Here is a 15,271-nt window from a genome sequence, read left to right as displayed (position 1 = left end):
CCCCCCTCCCAACACTTTACAGCTAAAATTGGCATTGCAGGCCCAGGGTTAAGGTAGAGAGATCTTGTGGAGAATAACAAAATACACACACCAATTTTTTGTAGGATAACAACAAGCCACAACTTTTGTTGATTACAGTCAAGGAGCATTGGCAAAGGATGGGGTGGATCCAGGTATCCAATGGCCCACAACCTGCCCGCTGGGGAAAACCCAGGGAGTGATAATATTTTTTTGGTAACACAAGTATGGCTGCTGGTAAGTGGTACTGTTTGCCACCTGGGGTGAGTCTGCAAACGGCCCCTGAACTGGTCATACCATGTGGTGGCTCAAAATCCCAAAGCTCCATAGGTGAGTCCGCTCCCTAATTTTTCTAGTAGATGTCAGGGGCAGGTCCTCTACATCACTAAAGGCTGTAGAAGCCCTGCTAACATTTCTAAGCTCAGAACCCCATATAGACCATGGACCCACTTCCCTCTTTCTTTGCTTCCAGAAACATTTGAGGGCTTGCTGCACCCCTGTCCCACAGGCACATGTGATTTTTTGGTGCCAGTTGTGGCCAAAGAGAGGCCAGATTTTGTAGAAGGCAGCTCCCTAGTCAACCTTTCAACTGGTTTTACTTTCTCTGTCCTGGCTGTGCACTTGCCTTTACTGGCATTTCCTTGCAGAGGACACCTGACACACCTTTGCATTGGTTTTGTTGGTGGAAGCGGCATGCTTAGAAGAAACATTGCAATTTAAAAAATACTGCACAATAATAGCTAGCCTATAAAAAGGAAGTGTGTGCACATTCTTGTAAGCAAAGTTAAATGAAGCAGCCTGGTGTTACGCATAGTTTAGCTAAAACTGATCTAATAACTGTTGCTGCAAAGCAGATTATACCCAAATCACAGGAGGATCTATTAACAAAATAGCTCAATCAAAATATAATTCTAATCCAGGCTCCTGCAAAGTTTCTGGCAGCACAGTTAGTTTTGAATAAGGTTTATGCAGTCAACAATCAATAACAACAGATAGGTGTGTGTGTGTGGGGGGGGGGGGGGGTTGTAATTTTTTAAAAATTTCCAGTCACACCAGTTCTATAGCAAATAGACACAGACAACTAAATAGCTAAAATAAATGTAAACAATCAGCTCCTCAAAAATTGCCAACTAATCCTCTACCAGTGCAATTAAAAAGATTTGCCACTCCAAAAGCAAATGAGGACTCCCCTTTTGTTGGTACTTGTTCAGGCTGCTGAAGATCTAGAATGAGTTCTAGCCCAATAAGGGAGTTTCAGTCCATTTTCGCACTAAACTTGCTCCAACGCTGTTCCATTCCAGGCTTCTGTTTCTCTCCAGAGCAAGCTAGTGATTTTGCACCAGCAGTTCCACACTTCCATTTTGCGCCAGGGCAACCTGTAATTTGCCACTTGGCAATGTAAACCTGTTTTTTCAAATCAAAGGTTGCCCTAGCACAAATCAAAGGTTGCCCTGGCACAAAATGGTGGCATGAAGCAGCTGGTGCAAAATCTCTAGCTTGCTCCGGAGAGAAACAGAAATCTGGCGCAGAGCAACATCGGAACAAGGTTAGTGCAAAAATGGTCTGAGACTCCCTTAGGAAACTAGAAATATCCCCACACCTGTCTGCTGTTATTGATTGTTGAGCAACATCGGAACAAGGTTAGTGCAAAAATGGTCTGAGACTCCCTTTGGAAACTGGAAAAATCCCCACACCTGTCTGCTGTTGATTGTTGAGGAAACCAGGTACTTTAAGTGGAACATGATAATCTCCAAACATAACAATCTGCAATGTGAATATTTTCCATTAGGCTGCACGTTCTTGGTAATTATATTGTAAGGATCTCCAGCTCTTGATAAAGACAGATATCAAAATGACCCATATTGATAGATCATTGGACTGTCTTGATGCTATTCATATTGCTACATGCTTTGCTGAAGTCTGATTGGAGTAACATTTTGTATTAAAGATAACAGAGGTACTTTACATGCTGCATACTTCATTTTCGGACTCTTTAAAATTGCATTTGGAGTGGACTTTAGGATAGTTTTTTATTACTATACTGAGGTACTTAGTAACGTTGTGTAGACTTTGTGTTATTTATTGTTCAATATAATTCTTTATAATTTGGTATAATTGTCTCCATGGTATTTTGCATTTCTTTGTCCAAACATTTTTAAGGCACTGCTCTTGCTTTTGAAAGGTTACTTATGCAATCATAAGAGAACTAGATATTTGATTGGCATAATTTATTTTGAAAACTCTTGTAAGCTTTAGTTTCATGTTGCAGGCCATAGAACGAGAAAAGCCTGAGAAACACAGGAAGCTCCAAGATGCCAGTAGATCTGCAGAAGCCCTGGCGGAACAGATGGTGAATGGTAATTACATGACAGTTTGATTTAGAAAATATTCTTAGAGATTTGATGAACATACAAGTTCATATTTATCACCTGGTTTATATTAGGAAAGCAGTTTTTGAATGGAAGAGTAAACTGCCTTTTTATTTTTATGTGGTTCTTCTGATTGTTATCTTTTAATCAGAATAATAAAACCACTTGAAATTTAGCATCATGAACTAAAATATAATTAAAAACACAGTGTTCCCAATAGGGCCCAAACTTAGGGTTGCCAATCCCCAGGTGGGGGCAGGGGATCCCCTGGTTTGGAGGCCCTCCCCCCGCTTCAGGTCATCAGAAAGGGGGGGGAGGGAAATGTCTGTTGGGCACTCCATTCTTCCCTATGGAGACCGATTCCCATAGGGCATAATGGAGAATTGATCCGCGGGTATCTGGGGCTGGGGAGGCTGTTTTTTGAGGTAGAGGCACCAAATTTGCAGCGTAGCATCACACATCTCTCTTCAAAATGTCCTCCAAGTTTCAAAAAGATTGGACAAGGGGGTCCAATTCTATGAGCCCCCAAAGAAGGTGCCCCTATCCTTCATTATTTCCAAAGGAGGGAAAGCATTTAAAAAGGCGTACGGAACCTTTAAATTTGATGGCCAGAACTCCCTTTGGAGTTCATTTATGCTTGTCCCACCCTTGCTCCTGGCTCTGCCCCAATGTCTACCCCCAAAGGCTCCTGGCTCCACCTCCAAAGCCCCCAGATATTTCTTGAATTGGACTTGGCAACCCTACCCAAACTATTAACAAGCTATTCTTAATCCACAAATATTTCTTCGATGCACAGTTTCATTTGTTGGTCAGAAAATTTAGATATGCTGGGATGGAGTTCTCCCCCAATACTTGGAAAAACTTGGAAATTATGTGAGATAGTTTATTATTCTATCGACATCCCTTTGACCATCTGACTCCTTTTTCCTTTTCCTTGCATTGACTTCCTCTACCACCATTGTGTGCAGTTTTTTCTTATTTCTCTTTGAGTGTTTCAATCACTTTTTGCTTCCTTTCATTTACTTGATAGCTTTTTCTCCTGTCTGCTTTTTAAAGTCTACCATCTACCTGTGTGCATTTCCCTAGCCATTTTACCATTTGAGATCTCACCCCTTCCCCATGGCACAGCCACACCACTCCATGAATTATTGTTTTTTAGAAACATTTAAAGACTTGTCGGATGTTTTGATTACTCTTCCCATATCTGTTCCTTGTGTTTTATATCTCTGTTATTTATAGGCATATTGTTCTCTTTTGCAAAGTGCCTAGGGATGGGTCCAGCCAATTATTCATTCAGTCTCACTTAACTCTCCTTCTTTCTACAACTACCATCCCACATGGGGTTTCATCATGTAGGTCCACGATTCTCAGTATAGCTTTTTAATTTTTGCAGTGGCAAAGGAGGCCCCTCCTTCCTTTTTCACTGGCAGAAAAGTTGGTTGGATTCAACACATAGTGTTTTAAAGCAGGGGTCCCCAACCCCCGGGCCATGGACTGGTACCGATCCGTGGTCTGTTAGCAACCGGGCTGTGAGTTGTATAATTATTTAATTATATATTACAATGCAGTAATAATAATAAGTAGGAGACATTGGATTTATATCCTGCTTTCCACTCCGAATTTCAGAGTCTCAGAGTGGCTCACAACCTCCTTTACCTTCCTCCCTCACAACAGACACCCTGTGAGGTGAGTGGGGCTGAGAGGGCTCTCCCCAGAAGCTGTCCTTTCAAGAACAACTCCTGTGAGAACTATGGCTGACTCAAGGCCATTCCAGCAGCTGCAAGTGGAGGAGTAGGAAATCAAATCTGGTTCTCCCAGATAAGAGTCTGCAAGCTTAACCACCACACCAAACTAATAGAAATAAAGTGCAAAATTGTATCATCCCGAAACCATCACGCCCCCCCCCCCCGGTCCCTGGAAAAATTGTCTTCCACAAAACCGGATAGATGTAGAATGATGCAATGATAGTATATCCATATTGCACTGTGTATGGTAGTTCCATAACTATTAATAAAAAGCTGTGACTGCATTTAATCAAGTAGTTTATCTGTTTAGTGTGTGGTGGTGCCTATGAAACTGTCTTGTACTGAGTCAAGCCATAGGTCTATCTAGATCAGGATTGTCTGCTCCAACTGGCAGTGGCTCCCCAGGGTTTCAGGTGCAAGTTTTCACATCACCTGTTACTTGATTCTTTTAACTGGAGGAGCCTAGGACTTAACATGGGCCTTATGCATTTAAGGCAGTCATTCAGGCCGATATTTATCATTGCTTTTGTTGTCTATAATAATAATCAGGACTGAGCATCTAATTGTTGCTTCAGTTTCCTTCTTAAATGTCCTAAATTCAAATGCTCAGTTTTGGGGTCATGCCTGTTGCTTTGAAATCACTAAGCCAAAAGCAGCCTCACTGAAGTAATAAATTGGAGTTATACATTATTGTCATTCTTTACAAATGGAAATTTGTGCAGAAGTATGTGGAGATCTGAATGGATGAATGATAGTTATGGCAGTTCAAAACAAAGTGCTTCTTGTATGAAAATGAGTGCTCATTGTTGGGAGGCATCAAAATGAATACAAAATGAATTTGTAATGATATAACATATAATGAGAAGAAAATCTAGTATCATGATTCATTCTAAGTGGCCATTCTGAATATTGTAAGTCAACAGCTAAACCATATTGTTCTACACTAAGGCCATAGCTAGTGATAAATATGTTTGACGAAGTATGCTTCCTGTTAAGTGGCAGTTTTAAATACTTTGCATGCAAGAAGCTGAACAATTAAAACTGTTTTAATACAATTTGTTATGCACAGTACACAGTGCAATAAAATTAATGAAGGCACTTCAGGTACTGATCTCTATGTCCTTTGGGCATAATGTATTTATTCACTGTCAATATCAGGGGTTGTTCTGAATATAAAATATGAAACAATTTATGAGCCATTAACCTTGAAATTATAATATATTATCACAGAATGGGCATTGTATAATTCATCATGTGTAGTGTTGATGGCAAGAGTTATGCACTTGTTTAACACAAGTGGCAGTATTTTTCCCAATCTTATATGCAGGAATTAGCAATAGTGAGTGCAAAGCAAGGCGCAACTTCCTGACTAATGTGCAGCAAACTATGGAATTGGGCCCAGGTGGGTAGCCATGTTGGTCTAAAATAATAGAACAAAGTTAGAGTCCAGTGGCACCTTTAAGACCAACGAGATTTTATTCAAGGTATGCTTTTTTGTGTGTACACACACTTCTTCAGATATATTGGAATAGAAGAAAACCATTCAGACATAAACAGTCTGAACAGCAAATTAGAATATAACATGATGAAGATGTTTTAAGATATTCAGAGACAAAACAGGAATAACAAGTGAAGTGTATAGGGTTCTCAGCATGTGTGCACCCCAGTGCTCATACCTTGAATAAAACCTTGTGCCACTGGACTATTACTTTGTTCTATGAAATTAGGCTTTTATGTTGGCTGAAAGAAATGTAAATTGAATGTTTCCACATACTGATATTTAAGCAGTTACATGTATTATGTTTAACATACTTTTTGGAAGTATATTGTTTTGAAGGGAGAGCACATTTTATGCAGTATGGAACACAATAAGCACATATGAAACTGCCTTATATGGAGTGAGAAGATCATTGATCTACTCTGTCTCAGCGCTGTGTACTCTGACTGTCAGCAAAGTCCCACCTACTTTCTATTTGATATTCATTTAATTAGGGGTGCCAGAAAATGAAAAAAAGGGATCCTTCCAAATTTCTCTCTAATCCGTGTTCTCCTCAGAAGAAACAGTTGTAATCCATCATAAGAACATAAGAGAAGACATGTTGGATCAGGCCAATGGCCCATCCAGTCCAACACTCTGTGTCACACAGTGGCCAACCCCCCCCCCCTCAAGTGCCATCAGGAGGTTCACAAGTGGGGCTAGAAGCCCTTCCACTTTGCCTCCCCCCTCCAAGCACCAAGAATACAGAGCATCACTGCCCCATACGGTTCCAACAATATACTTTGGCTAATAGCCACTGATGGAGCTCTGCTCCATTTTTTTATCCAATCCCCTCTTGAAGCTGGCTATGCTTGTAGCCACTACCACCTCCTGTGGTAGTGAATTCCACATGTTAATCACCCTTTGGGTAAAGAAGTACTTCCTTTTATCTGTTTTAACCTGACTGCTCACCAATTTCAGCAAATGCCCATGAGTTCTTGTATTGTGAGAAAGGGAGAAAAGTACTTCTTTCTCTACCTTCTCTATCCCATGCATAATCTTGTAAACCTCTATCATGTCACCCCGCAGTCGACGTATCTCAGCAGTCTTTTACTGTGTCCTGTTTTTGAAATTCACTTGTAGAATAGTCACTTTAAGATCTGAAAACATGCATATCATGTGCATAAAATAAACTAATAGTCACAGATTTGACAGTAAAAGGCAACACAGAAAAGCCTTTAGGGCAGGGGTGTCAAACATGCAGCCCAGAAGCTGGATCAGGCCCCTAGAAGCAAGGCCAGATCTAGGGGGGAGCAGAGGGGGCACTAGCCCTGGGCGCCATCGGAGGGGGGTGCCAAATTGGGTATGGGGTCCATTCTATTCTATAAAATAGAATAGGCCCATTAGGGGGCACCATTTTTTAATTTTGCCCCCCTCAAAAAACATATAGATCTGGTCAGGCCAAGATGTCTCCTTATCATGCCTACGAGCAACTCACTGTTGCCTGCTTCCTTCTCCCCCTCTTGCTTCCTTCTGCATCACAGCCTGCTTTGCCAGGTTTGTTCAATCAAGCTACAGAGCAAAGCCTCTATTTTCTCCATTTGCTGATCAGCACATGAAGCAGTTTGTGTATAGAAGGTCGCAATGCTGAGCCATTTCATGTTTTTCCTCTGCATCTCAGACTCAAAGCATTGACCATGAGATTTCTGTCATGAATGTCAGTAAATAAAAAGTAGGTTTGCAACTTACAGAGACACACCTGAACAACACCTGAACATCATACTCAAGATTGCCAAAGCACAGACAGTTGTCAGAGACTGTTAGATAACAAAAAACATAAGTGCTAATGTAAGCATGTTTTATTTAAAGGTTTTTTAAAAATTAAATTGCATTTGTCTGTGTCCTTTATAAAGTTTATATCTGCTACCTGGCATACATTTTATGAAACACATGGCCCAGCTTGAGAAGGTCTCATTAATGTCAAATCCCTCCCTCATAACAAATTAGTTTGACACCCTGCTTTAGGGGAACTTTTTAAAAAGTTTCCCTAGATGTTCATTTACAGCTGTCTTGCTTCTGCCTTATTCATAAAGGTAACGTACTGAGATTTACAGAATTATGGCACACAGATATTTTCATTTGGTAAATGAATGGCTGGAGTCTCTGAGCTAAGGCAGTATAGAGAACAGTTGCTGTGCATTCAAAGCAACTGTGCAATAAAACAGCTACTCTGAGGGACATTAAATGTTCTGTAAGGTCCAAGTGTTCTCCTACAAGTGTTCTCCTACAGGTTTCTTAGTCTTGTGATCCTTGAAGTCAGATTTGTGTCCATGGTGTCTGGGGATCTGAAAGACTTTTTTTGCTATCTATGCCTGAAGGAGTACTTCCAACATATTGAAGAACAGAAGAACACATCAACCCTCCAGGACACTTAATGGGAGACCTTAAAGTAGCTGTTTATTGCAAAGGAACTTCAGAAACAGATGGAAATAGGAGACTGCTGAATTGCAAGCTATTTCAACAGAACAATGAAACCCCCAGAACTTAACAGAGATATTGGCATCTTCTCTCACTACAGATGCTAAATCACTCAGTTCTCACATACTCAGAAATCAAATTATGTTGTTCTATATGGTGCCACTGGACTCAAACTTAGTTCTCACATTTGTTGTTAATTGCTTTATTATCTGTTTTTAAAAGTTTTATTGATTTAAACTACAAAAGAAAGAAGCATTGCAGAAAATACATAAAAAAGAGGGAAAGGGAGGGGGAAGGGCCTTGACAGAATGGGGAAAACAGAAACAGAAACCAGTACAAATGTATCAGTTATAATTCCACCTCCCAATAAAATGCTCAAATCATTCTACCTACAAGTATAAAAATCTCCTTAAATATTACCTTCCTTTCTTCCTTTACCAGAATAAAAAAGGTATGATTTCTTTTAATAAACTAGTGAAGCAATGTAATCTAAATACTTTTTCTTAAACACAAATTAAGTATAACCTGTTAATTTTTTTTTCTTTCAAAACTGTCTCAATGCCAATTTTATCTAATTTAACTTAAGCCTATTATAAGCACAGATTAGATTGTTGATTTAGCAAAATCCTTACTAAAAGAAGCACATAAAATCATTTCTTTGTCCTTAGCAAATTACATAAAATACAACTGAATAATTTGTCTATCTCAGTCTAACCCATTTCTCCTAATAACATATTGAAAACAAGTCTGCCGAATTGCCAAATCTACCAAATTCCACAGCAATTATGCTATCTGCCTTTTCAACCTTTAATCCTACTCTTATATCATTATAAACAATATCACTAAATAGGCATATTGTAAATACATCCACTATATAGAGAAATAAGTTATCTACACTCATTAATATTACTTCTTCAAAATCTCCCTTATTCTTTTAGAATCTAATCTCTGTTCATTATTAATGGTTACATGTTTATTTATTCACAAGGGGAAAAAAAAGAACCCAGATTCCAGAGTCCTTCTTCCCAAAGATTAAAAACTTTTTTCCTTAGATTTCTGCACCCATATTGCATCCGAGGCAACCCATTTAATCACATTTTGTCTTTTGAAATCTCATTTCACTTCTTAGTCAGAGTTCCTTGTCCAGCCATTCACCAACACAGAAAAAAAAAATTAAATCATTTTTCTGAAAGGCTTTCCAAATACTGATTTGTTGATTGAAGTGCAGCTTTTCTCTTCTCAACATGGTCTGCCCCCTCAACCACAGGGGGAAGAATTCATCGCCATTTTTCCCTCTCAGCCTAATTTCACTGCATCTTGATTTCTGGTCTAGTTTTGAAAATGCGTCATAAGAGACCATCTTACTTTTCCTTTGTTTATTTCGAAGAGTATCATTTCCCCCTTCCAGTTTCATAGCAGTCAATACACTCTCTTTAACAGTTGACCCCTGCAGATTTACAGTTTCATTAGCTGTCAGCATAAAACAATTCATTTGGTCTTTAAGGAGTTGCATAAATGAGATAAGATCTTGCTTCAGAGAAATGAGATTTGAACAGATATCTTTTCCATGTGACATTTCGTTAAGCAGTGCCATTTCTGATATCAAAACTCAGTCTCTTAAATCAGATTGTAAATTCGCTTCAAGATCCTATTAATCCCCATTCCACAACAGCTCCAACTGAAGTTTTAGAAACCATTCTTTCAAATACAGTCAGGTGATAGAGACAGAACTCTCTACAATACATCTCCTTTGTGTTCAGATCGTATTGCAACTTCTTAGTAATCTCTTTGATGTATATATGTCCAATTATAGTCTGGGTCAATTTTAGTGATTATATTCAATCCAGTTTAAATAATTAAGACTGCTCGTAGCATTTTGAGGCCTCTTCTAAATCTTTTGAGCTGGTCTTTAGTTGTTATGCAGAGTGACCCATCAGGGAGTAGAATTAAAAAAAACCTACTTGTTAAGTAGAGTCATCGCTTTAGGAGTAGAAAAATGCTGCTTCAAAGGCATACTGGAGAAAGTGAAAGCAAAAAAGCGGTTGGGCATTCTTCTTTTTCTGCTGATTACCAGCTTTCATGGCTGTGGAGCTTCAGGACATACAGAGAGCACAGGGGGCAGCTGCTGCTGGACCCCCCCCCCCCCGGTAAAAGTCTCATGCCAAAGAAAAAGCCTCTCTGGGCTTTTTCTATGGGGGCATCACTTTTGTGACACCCCTCCAACAACCAGACTCAGAGTTGCCGCAGAGAGACGATCTGCAAGCAACTCTGAAGCCAAGATGACGGATCCTGGAAGTCTTTACAGCAATTTCCACGTCTTACCTAATGTGTTATTCCAGTCTTAGCTGTATGCATTGCTCAGTTACTTAGACATTTTTACTCCAATTAACTCTTCCTGGCAATTTAACCCCCTCCCCCCTTTACCTTTATGTAATATTTGAAGAAATCTGTTTCAATTAATCTTAGGGAGCAAACATACTAAGTCTCTCAGTTTTTGCTTATACCCATAATGGAACTTTACTTGACTCATAGGTACCACAGGACTCAAACCTTGTTCCCACACCTGCTTGTTAACTCTTGTATTTGCTTGCTAATTTATTGCCACAGATCTCTCACATTCAATCTCAGCTATAATCACCTAGTACTTATGAATCTTGACTCTAAATTCTATTTCACCTATATCTGATGAAGTGTGCTTGCACTTAAAAGTTGATACCCAGAATAAAACTTTATTGGTCTTAAAGGTGCCACTGGACTCAAACTTTATTCCATTAGAACAACACAGCTCCTACCTGGATCTAAATAAAACAGTGTGCATGCACATGGAAGCTTATACCTAGAATTATACTTGGTTGGTCTTAAAGGTGCCACTGGACTCCAACTTTGTTCTGCTGCTTCAGACCAACACTGCTACCCCACCTGAATCCATTAGCTAGTGGGTTGCCCCTTTGAGCCTGTACCACACCATTTTAGGCAACTGCAAAATGAAAAGCATGAACATGTACAGAGTGCACATTCCTTGGCAATCTTGTCTCTGGACTCCACACAGGACAAAAGGAAATTTTAAACGGCCTCTGATCTTCATGTCCCCTCCACCCCAATCTCACTTTCCTCCACATGTAAATCAGAGTCAAGCAAGTATGTTGAACCCAATAAAGGCCTTGCAGTCTAACCGTTGGCAAACTGAAAGTGAATGCAGCCAGACAGGATTAAGGCCTATACTTTCTTTTCCAACAAACACCAAACATATTAAAGTATTGATGTGTTCTGGATATAAAAAGTAATTACTTTAGAGAGTCCAAAAATACAGCCAAAAACTTTTGCAGATCACAATTACCTTTTACAATGTCAAGTGTCCTTCAGCCCTCTAGGCCAGCTGGATGGATGGACAAAATAGCCACCTTTCCTAGATCTCAGGTGAGAGATATGTGGTCCCTAATTGATCCAGCTGCAGAAACATCAAAGGTCTTTCCCCACCCCACCCCCTTGACTCAGGTCTGCTTAGCTCATAACAGATTTTCCTGTCTCCAGAGATAGTCTTCCTATTTTATACTTCTTGGAGAAGGGAGGGGAGAGAAGGGGGTGGTGGTGTTTATCTGTCCATCTATCCATTGTCTGCTCTGCTAGCTGAATTAGCATTTGTAAGAAGGTTAGCTGGGAAGATCATTACACCACTGACTCCTTTCTTTCCAGCCCAGAGGGGAAAGAACAATCCATCACTGAATGTCAAAGATTATTCAGACCTGAAGAAAAAAAAGAAGAGTTCCATCACACGTGTAGCAATCATTCTGTTAGTTTGGTTTCATTGTGGTCTCCTGGTGTCATAGTGTGAGCCCTTAGGGAAGAGGGGAGGTGCTTTGAGACAGCATATTATTTGTTTTTATTTCTAATTAAAATTATTTGGTCTTTCTAAGATGGATTCCTTCTATAGCCCTGCATCTTAATGTCCTAAATTTGTGGAGATTCTGGAGTGCCACAGGATCTTGGGAGGCAGAAGCCAAAAATGTAGAATCTTTATGGATGGGCACAAAATGAGAAAATGTGATTCATTTCATGGTTTGTGGCATGCCTGGTTCATGAACCATGAACAGTCACTAACTTTTAGCTGCCAAACAAACTGGTTTAGGTTGTGAAGTTCATGAGGTGGTAGAATGCCCCCCAGCATGCTAGAGACACTGATCTTGTAGGAGATCTCTGGTTGACTCTCCTCTACTTGCCCTCCAGGATTGGACTTGGGGACCAAGTCACACACTCCCAAAGAAGGTGCCATTCAAGTTCTGCCCCTGTTACTTTGAAGTTGGGTAAACATTTAGATTGTGTGGAGATAATCTGGCTGGAAATGTATCCATTCGCAAATTGTCACAAACTGCTACACATTGCTTGAAAGTTTGTGCTGGTTGACCTGCCACAAACAAGTTTGTGATCCATGACCCAGCCAAAATTGGTCACAAACTTTAGTTTGAGAGCTGATTTGTGCCCATTCCTAAGCATCTCTGCTTGGCAGACAATGGGAAAATTCAGTAAACTCCATGGTACTTTTTATAATGATCTTTTCCTGATGCTAAATTTTAATGGTGTATTGTTTTTATTCTTTTTATTTGGAAAGCCATCTAGGGCAGGTTCCTGGAGAGGTAGCATAGTTTTTCCTAAATAAATATTTGAATTGCAGGATCCTGAAAATTGGACACTGTCGTGCTCAGAGATCTAAGGTGCTTTGAAGCACACCATGGAGTCCGTGGGATCCTGACCAATTTGTTTTGCCAAGAGATCTATAAAATACACCAAAGGGTCAGAAAGAGCAGAGATGCATTTTCACAGGCAATATGGAAGGCTATTGTAAAAGATGAACAGAGGGTATGCGACATGTGCCCAGGTTGGTTGGGAGACTGGGGTTCTCCTTCCAATGTGAAGGAGTGTTCCCTGAATCTAGATTACGTAAGAGGTTTTATAGCAGAAAAGGCAAAGAAGATTAAAAGATTTGTAGCATCCAAGAGACTTCATCCAAATGTGGGAAGTCGAGTTCCCCTGTGTGTAACAGATGGAGGTCAGGATGTGTATTTATTCCACAGACATTCCAGGTGGGAGGGGATGTTGGTGGAAGTAACTCTTCTGTGTTGCTAAGTTTAGCTTAAAGGTAAAGGAATTCCCCTGTGCAACCACCAGTCGTTTTCGACTCTGAGGTGATGTTGCTTTCACGTTTTCACAGCAGACTTTTTACGGGGTGGTTTGCCATTGCCTTCCCCAGTCATCTATGCTTTCCCCCCAGCAAGCTGGGTACTCATTTTACTGACCTCAGAAGGATGGAAGGCTGAGTCAACCTCGAGCCAACTATCTGAACCAGCTTCCGCTGGGATCGAACTCAGGTTGTGAGCAGAGGGCTCCAACTGCAGTATTGAAGCTTTACCACTCTGCACCACGGGGCTCTTCTAAGTTGAGCTTTGTGTTATGTTTTTACTATTCTTTCCTCTAGTGGGCTTCTGCCTTGTGCTCTAGCTTAATTTGTAGCAATAAAGTAATCCTGTTTAAGAGAGCAGACTGTGATTCAAAGTCACACACCTGAATCACTCACAAACATGCATGCATGGAAGGGTTGAAGTAATTTGGAGACTCCGCCTTTTGCACATGCTCAGAGGCCACCTTTACTAGTACCTGGTAATGTGGAAGGCTGGATTTATTATGGGGTGGTAGCATAAAGAAGAGGAACACACTTTACATGCTCACAAACATGCAGCACACAAGGTGCATTTATTACAGACACTTCTTTGCCATTCAAAACAACACAGAAAAGGGCATGGTTTCTACAGATACTGAACAAAACTGTGTGTGTTTGAGTGCCTGTGCATGTGCATGTGAGCACTGTCTACCAGAGATCAGTTCAAAGGTGAGAGAATTAAGTTATTAATTTGGGAACGTTATTCAGTGATCAAAAATGTTTGGAAATTTAATTCTAAGATTTCTTCCAAGATTTCAAGGGAGTCCTAAACAGGTCTAACTATGAAGCAAATTCCATTTTATTCAATGGACTTACTCTCAGGAAAGTGCTTGTAGGAGACCTTTTGCTATACCATTCTTGTTCTGATCACACTGTTTGCCATCCTCTTCCTTACAGGCATTCTGTGATCTGGGACAGCTTGGTTTTAGCTGTGTAGGCTCTTTGTTCTGTATACTTCCTGCTCACTGTCCTTTCTCTGACCTCTTTGCTTTGTGGTCTTTGGGGATGTAAATTAGCAAATTGCATCTCAATTATCTGGTGCAGTTACTTGGTATATTGAACTTTTAAAGTATTCAAAATAATGCTTTCCATGCAATCTATGAAACACTTTGGTATTATTCAACTTCCCCCCATAAATGCTTGCATACATATTATTTTAAAATTTTCATCCAGAAAAAGTCTTTTCCATTTCACACAATTGATTTCATTAATTCTACATTATCTTTTCCTAAAATTTCACTTTTGCAATGTTGTTTATCTTGATGATGATACTTTACTAGACTCTTACAGGGACATTAAAATTCTCTTTCCACTAACACACAACATCTGTATGTTCATGATCATTTATTTGATGATAAATCATTGCTGACTTTATGAGATTTTTGACAGAGAAATAGGGTTGTTAAATTTCTTTCCTTGCTATTTTTCTCTCCCATTGTGATTTAAAAATAAATGTCTTCAGCTCTTTTTTCTTCTTATTCTTTTTCCTTCCTTCCTTTCTAGAGGGGCTTAATGCTGACAACATCAAACAAGCCTCAGAACAGTTGAACAATCGCTGGATTGAGTTCTGTCAGTTGCTGAGTGAGAGACTGGCATGGCTAGAGTACCAGAATAACATCATTGCCTTCTACTCCCAGCTGCAGCAATTGGAGCAGACAGTAATTACTGCTGAAAACTGGCTGAAAGCACAACCTGCACCAGCAGCAGATCCTGCTGCAGTAAAAACTCAGCTAGAGAAGTGCCAGGTTAGATCTCTGCCCCAGTCTTTGCTAGATGTATGTCATTGTGTTCATTCTGTGTTTAAGAAGATGAAGAAAGAAAACAATAGACTCATTTATGTATAAGCCCATCTTCAGAACTGTTTGAAGCTGCTATCAACTCGTAACTGATTTACATGAGAATCTATGTAGGCACACCATTTCCCACAACAGCAGTTACTATCATTACAGAAAACATGGAAATCAAGTATTTA

At 39.9% G+C, this 15,271-nt stretch overlaps 1 protein-coding gene across 2 annotated transcripts in view; it reads left to right on the top strand.

Annotated features, from left to right (window-relative positions):
- Window positions 1-15,271, top strand: part of DMD (dystrophin) — a 1,885,017-nt gene that overhangs the window by 723,375 nt on the left and 1,146,371 nt on the right. For both annotated transcript variants that reach the window (XM_060234097.1, XM_060234096.1), the window contains exons 19-20: window positions 2,288-2,375; window positions 14,803-15,044. In XM_060234097.1, the coding sequence (XP_060090080.1) occupies window positions 2,288-2,375; window positions 14,803-15,044 (330 nt within the window). The remainder of the gene's footprint in view (window positions 1-2,287; window positions 2,376-14,802; window positions 15,045-15,271) is intronic.

The sequence above is a fragment of the Heteronotia binoei genome, chromosome 3 (genome assembly GCF_032191835.1).
Source record: "Heteronotia binoei isolate CCM8104 ecotype False Entrance Well chromosome 3, APGP_CSIRO_Hbin_v1, whole genome shotgun sequence".
Lineage (NCBI taxonomy): Eukaryota > Metazoa > Chordata > Lepidosauria > Squamata > Gekkonidae > Heteronotia > Heteronotia binoei.
The sequence above is the reverse complement of the archived record's forward strand: the minus strand, read 5'-3'. Positions and strand labels throughout refer to the sequence as shown.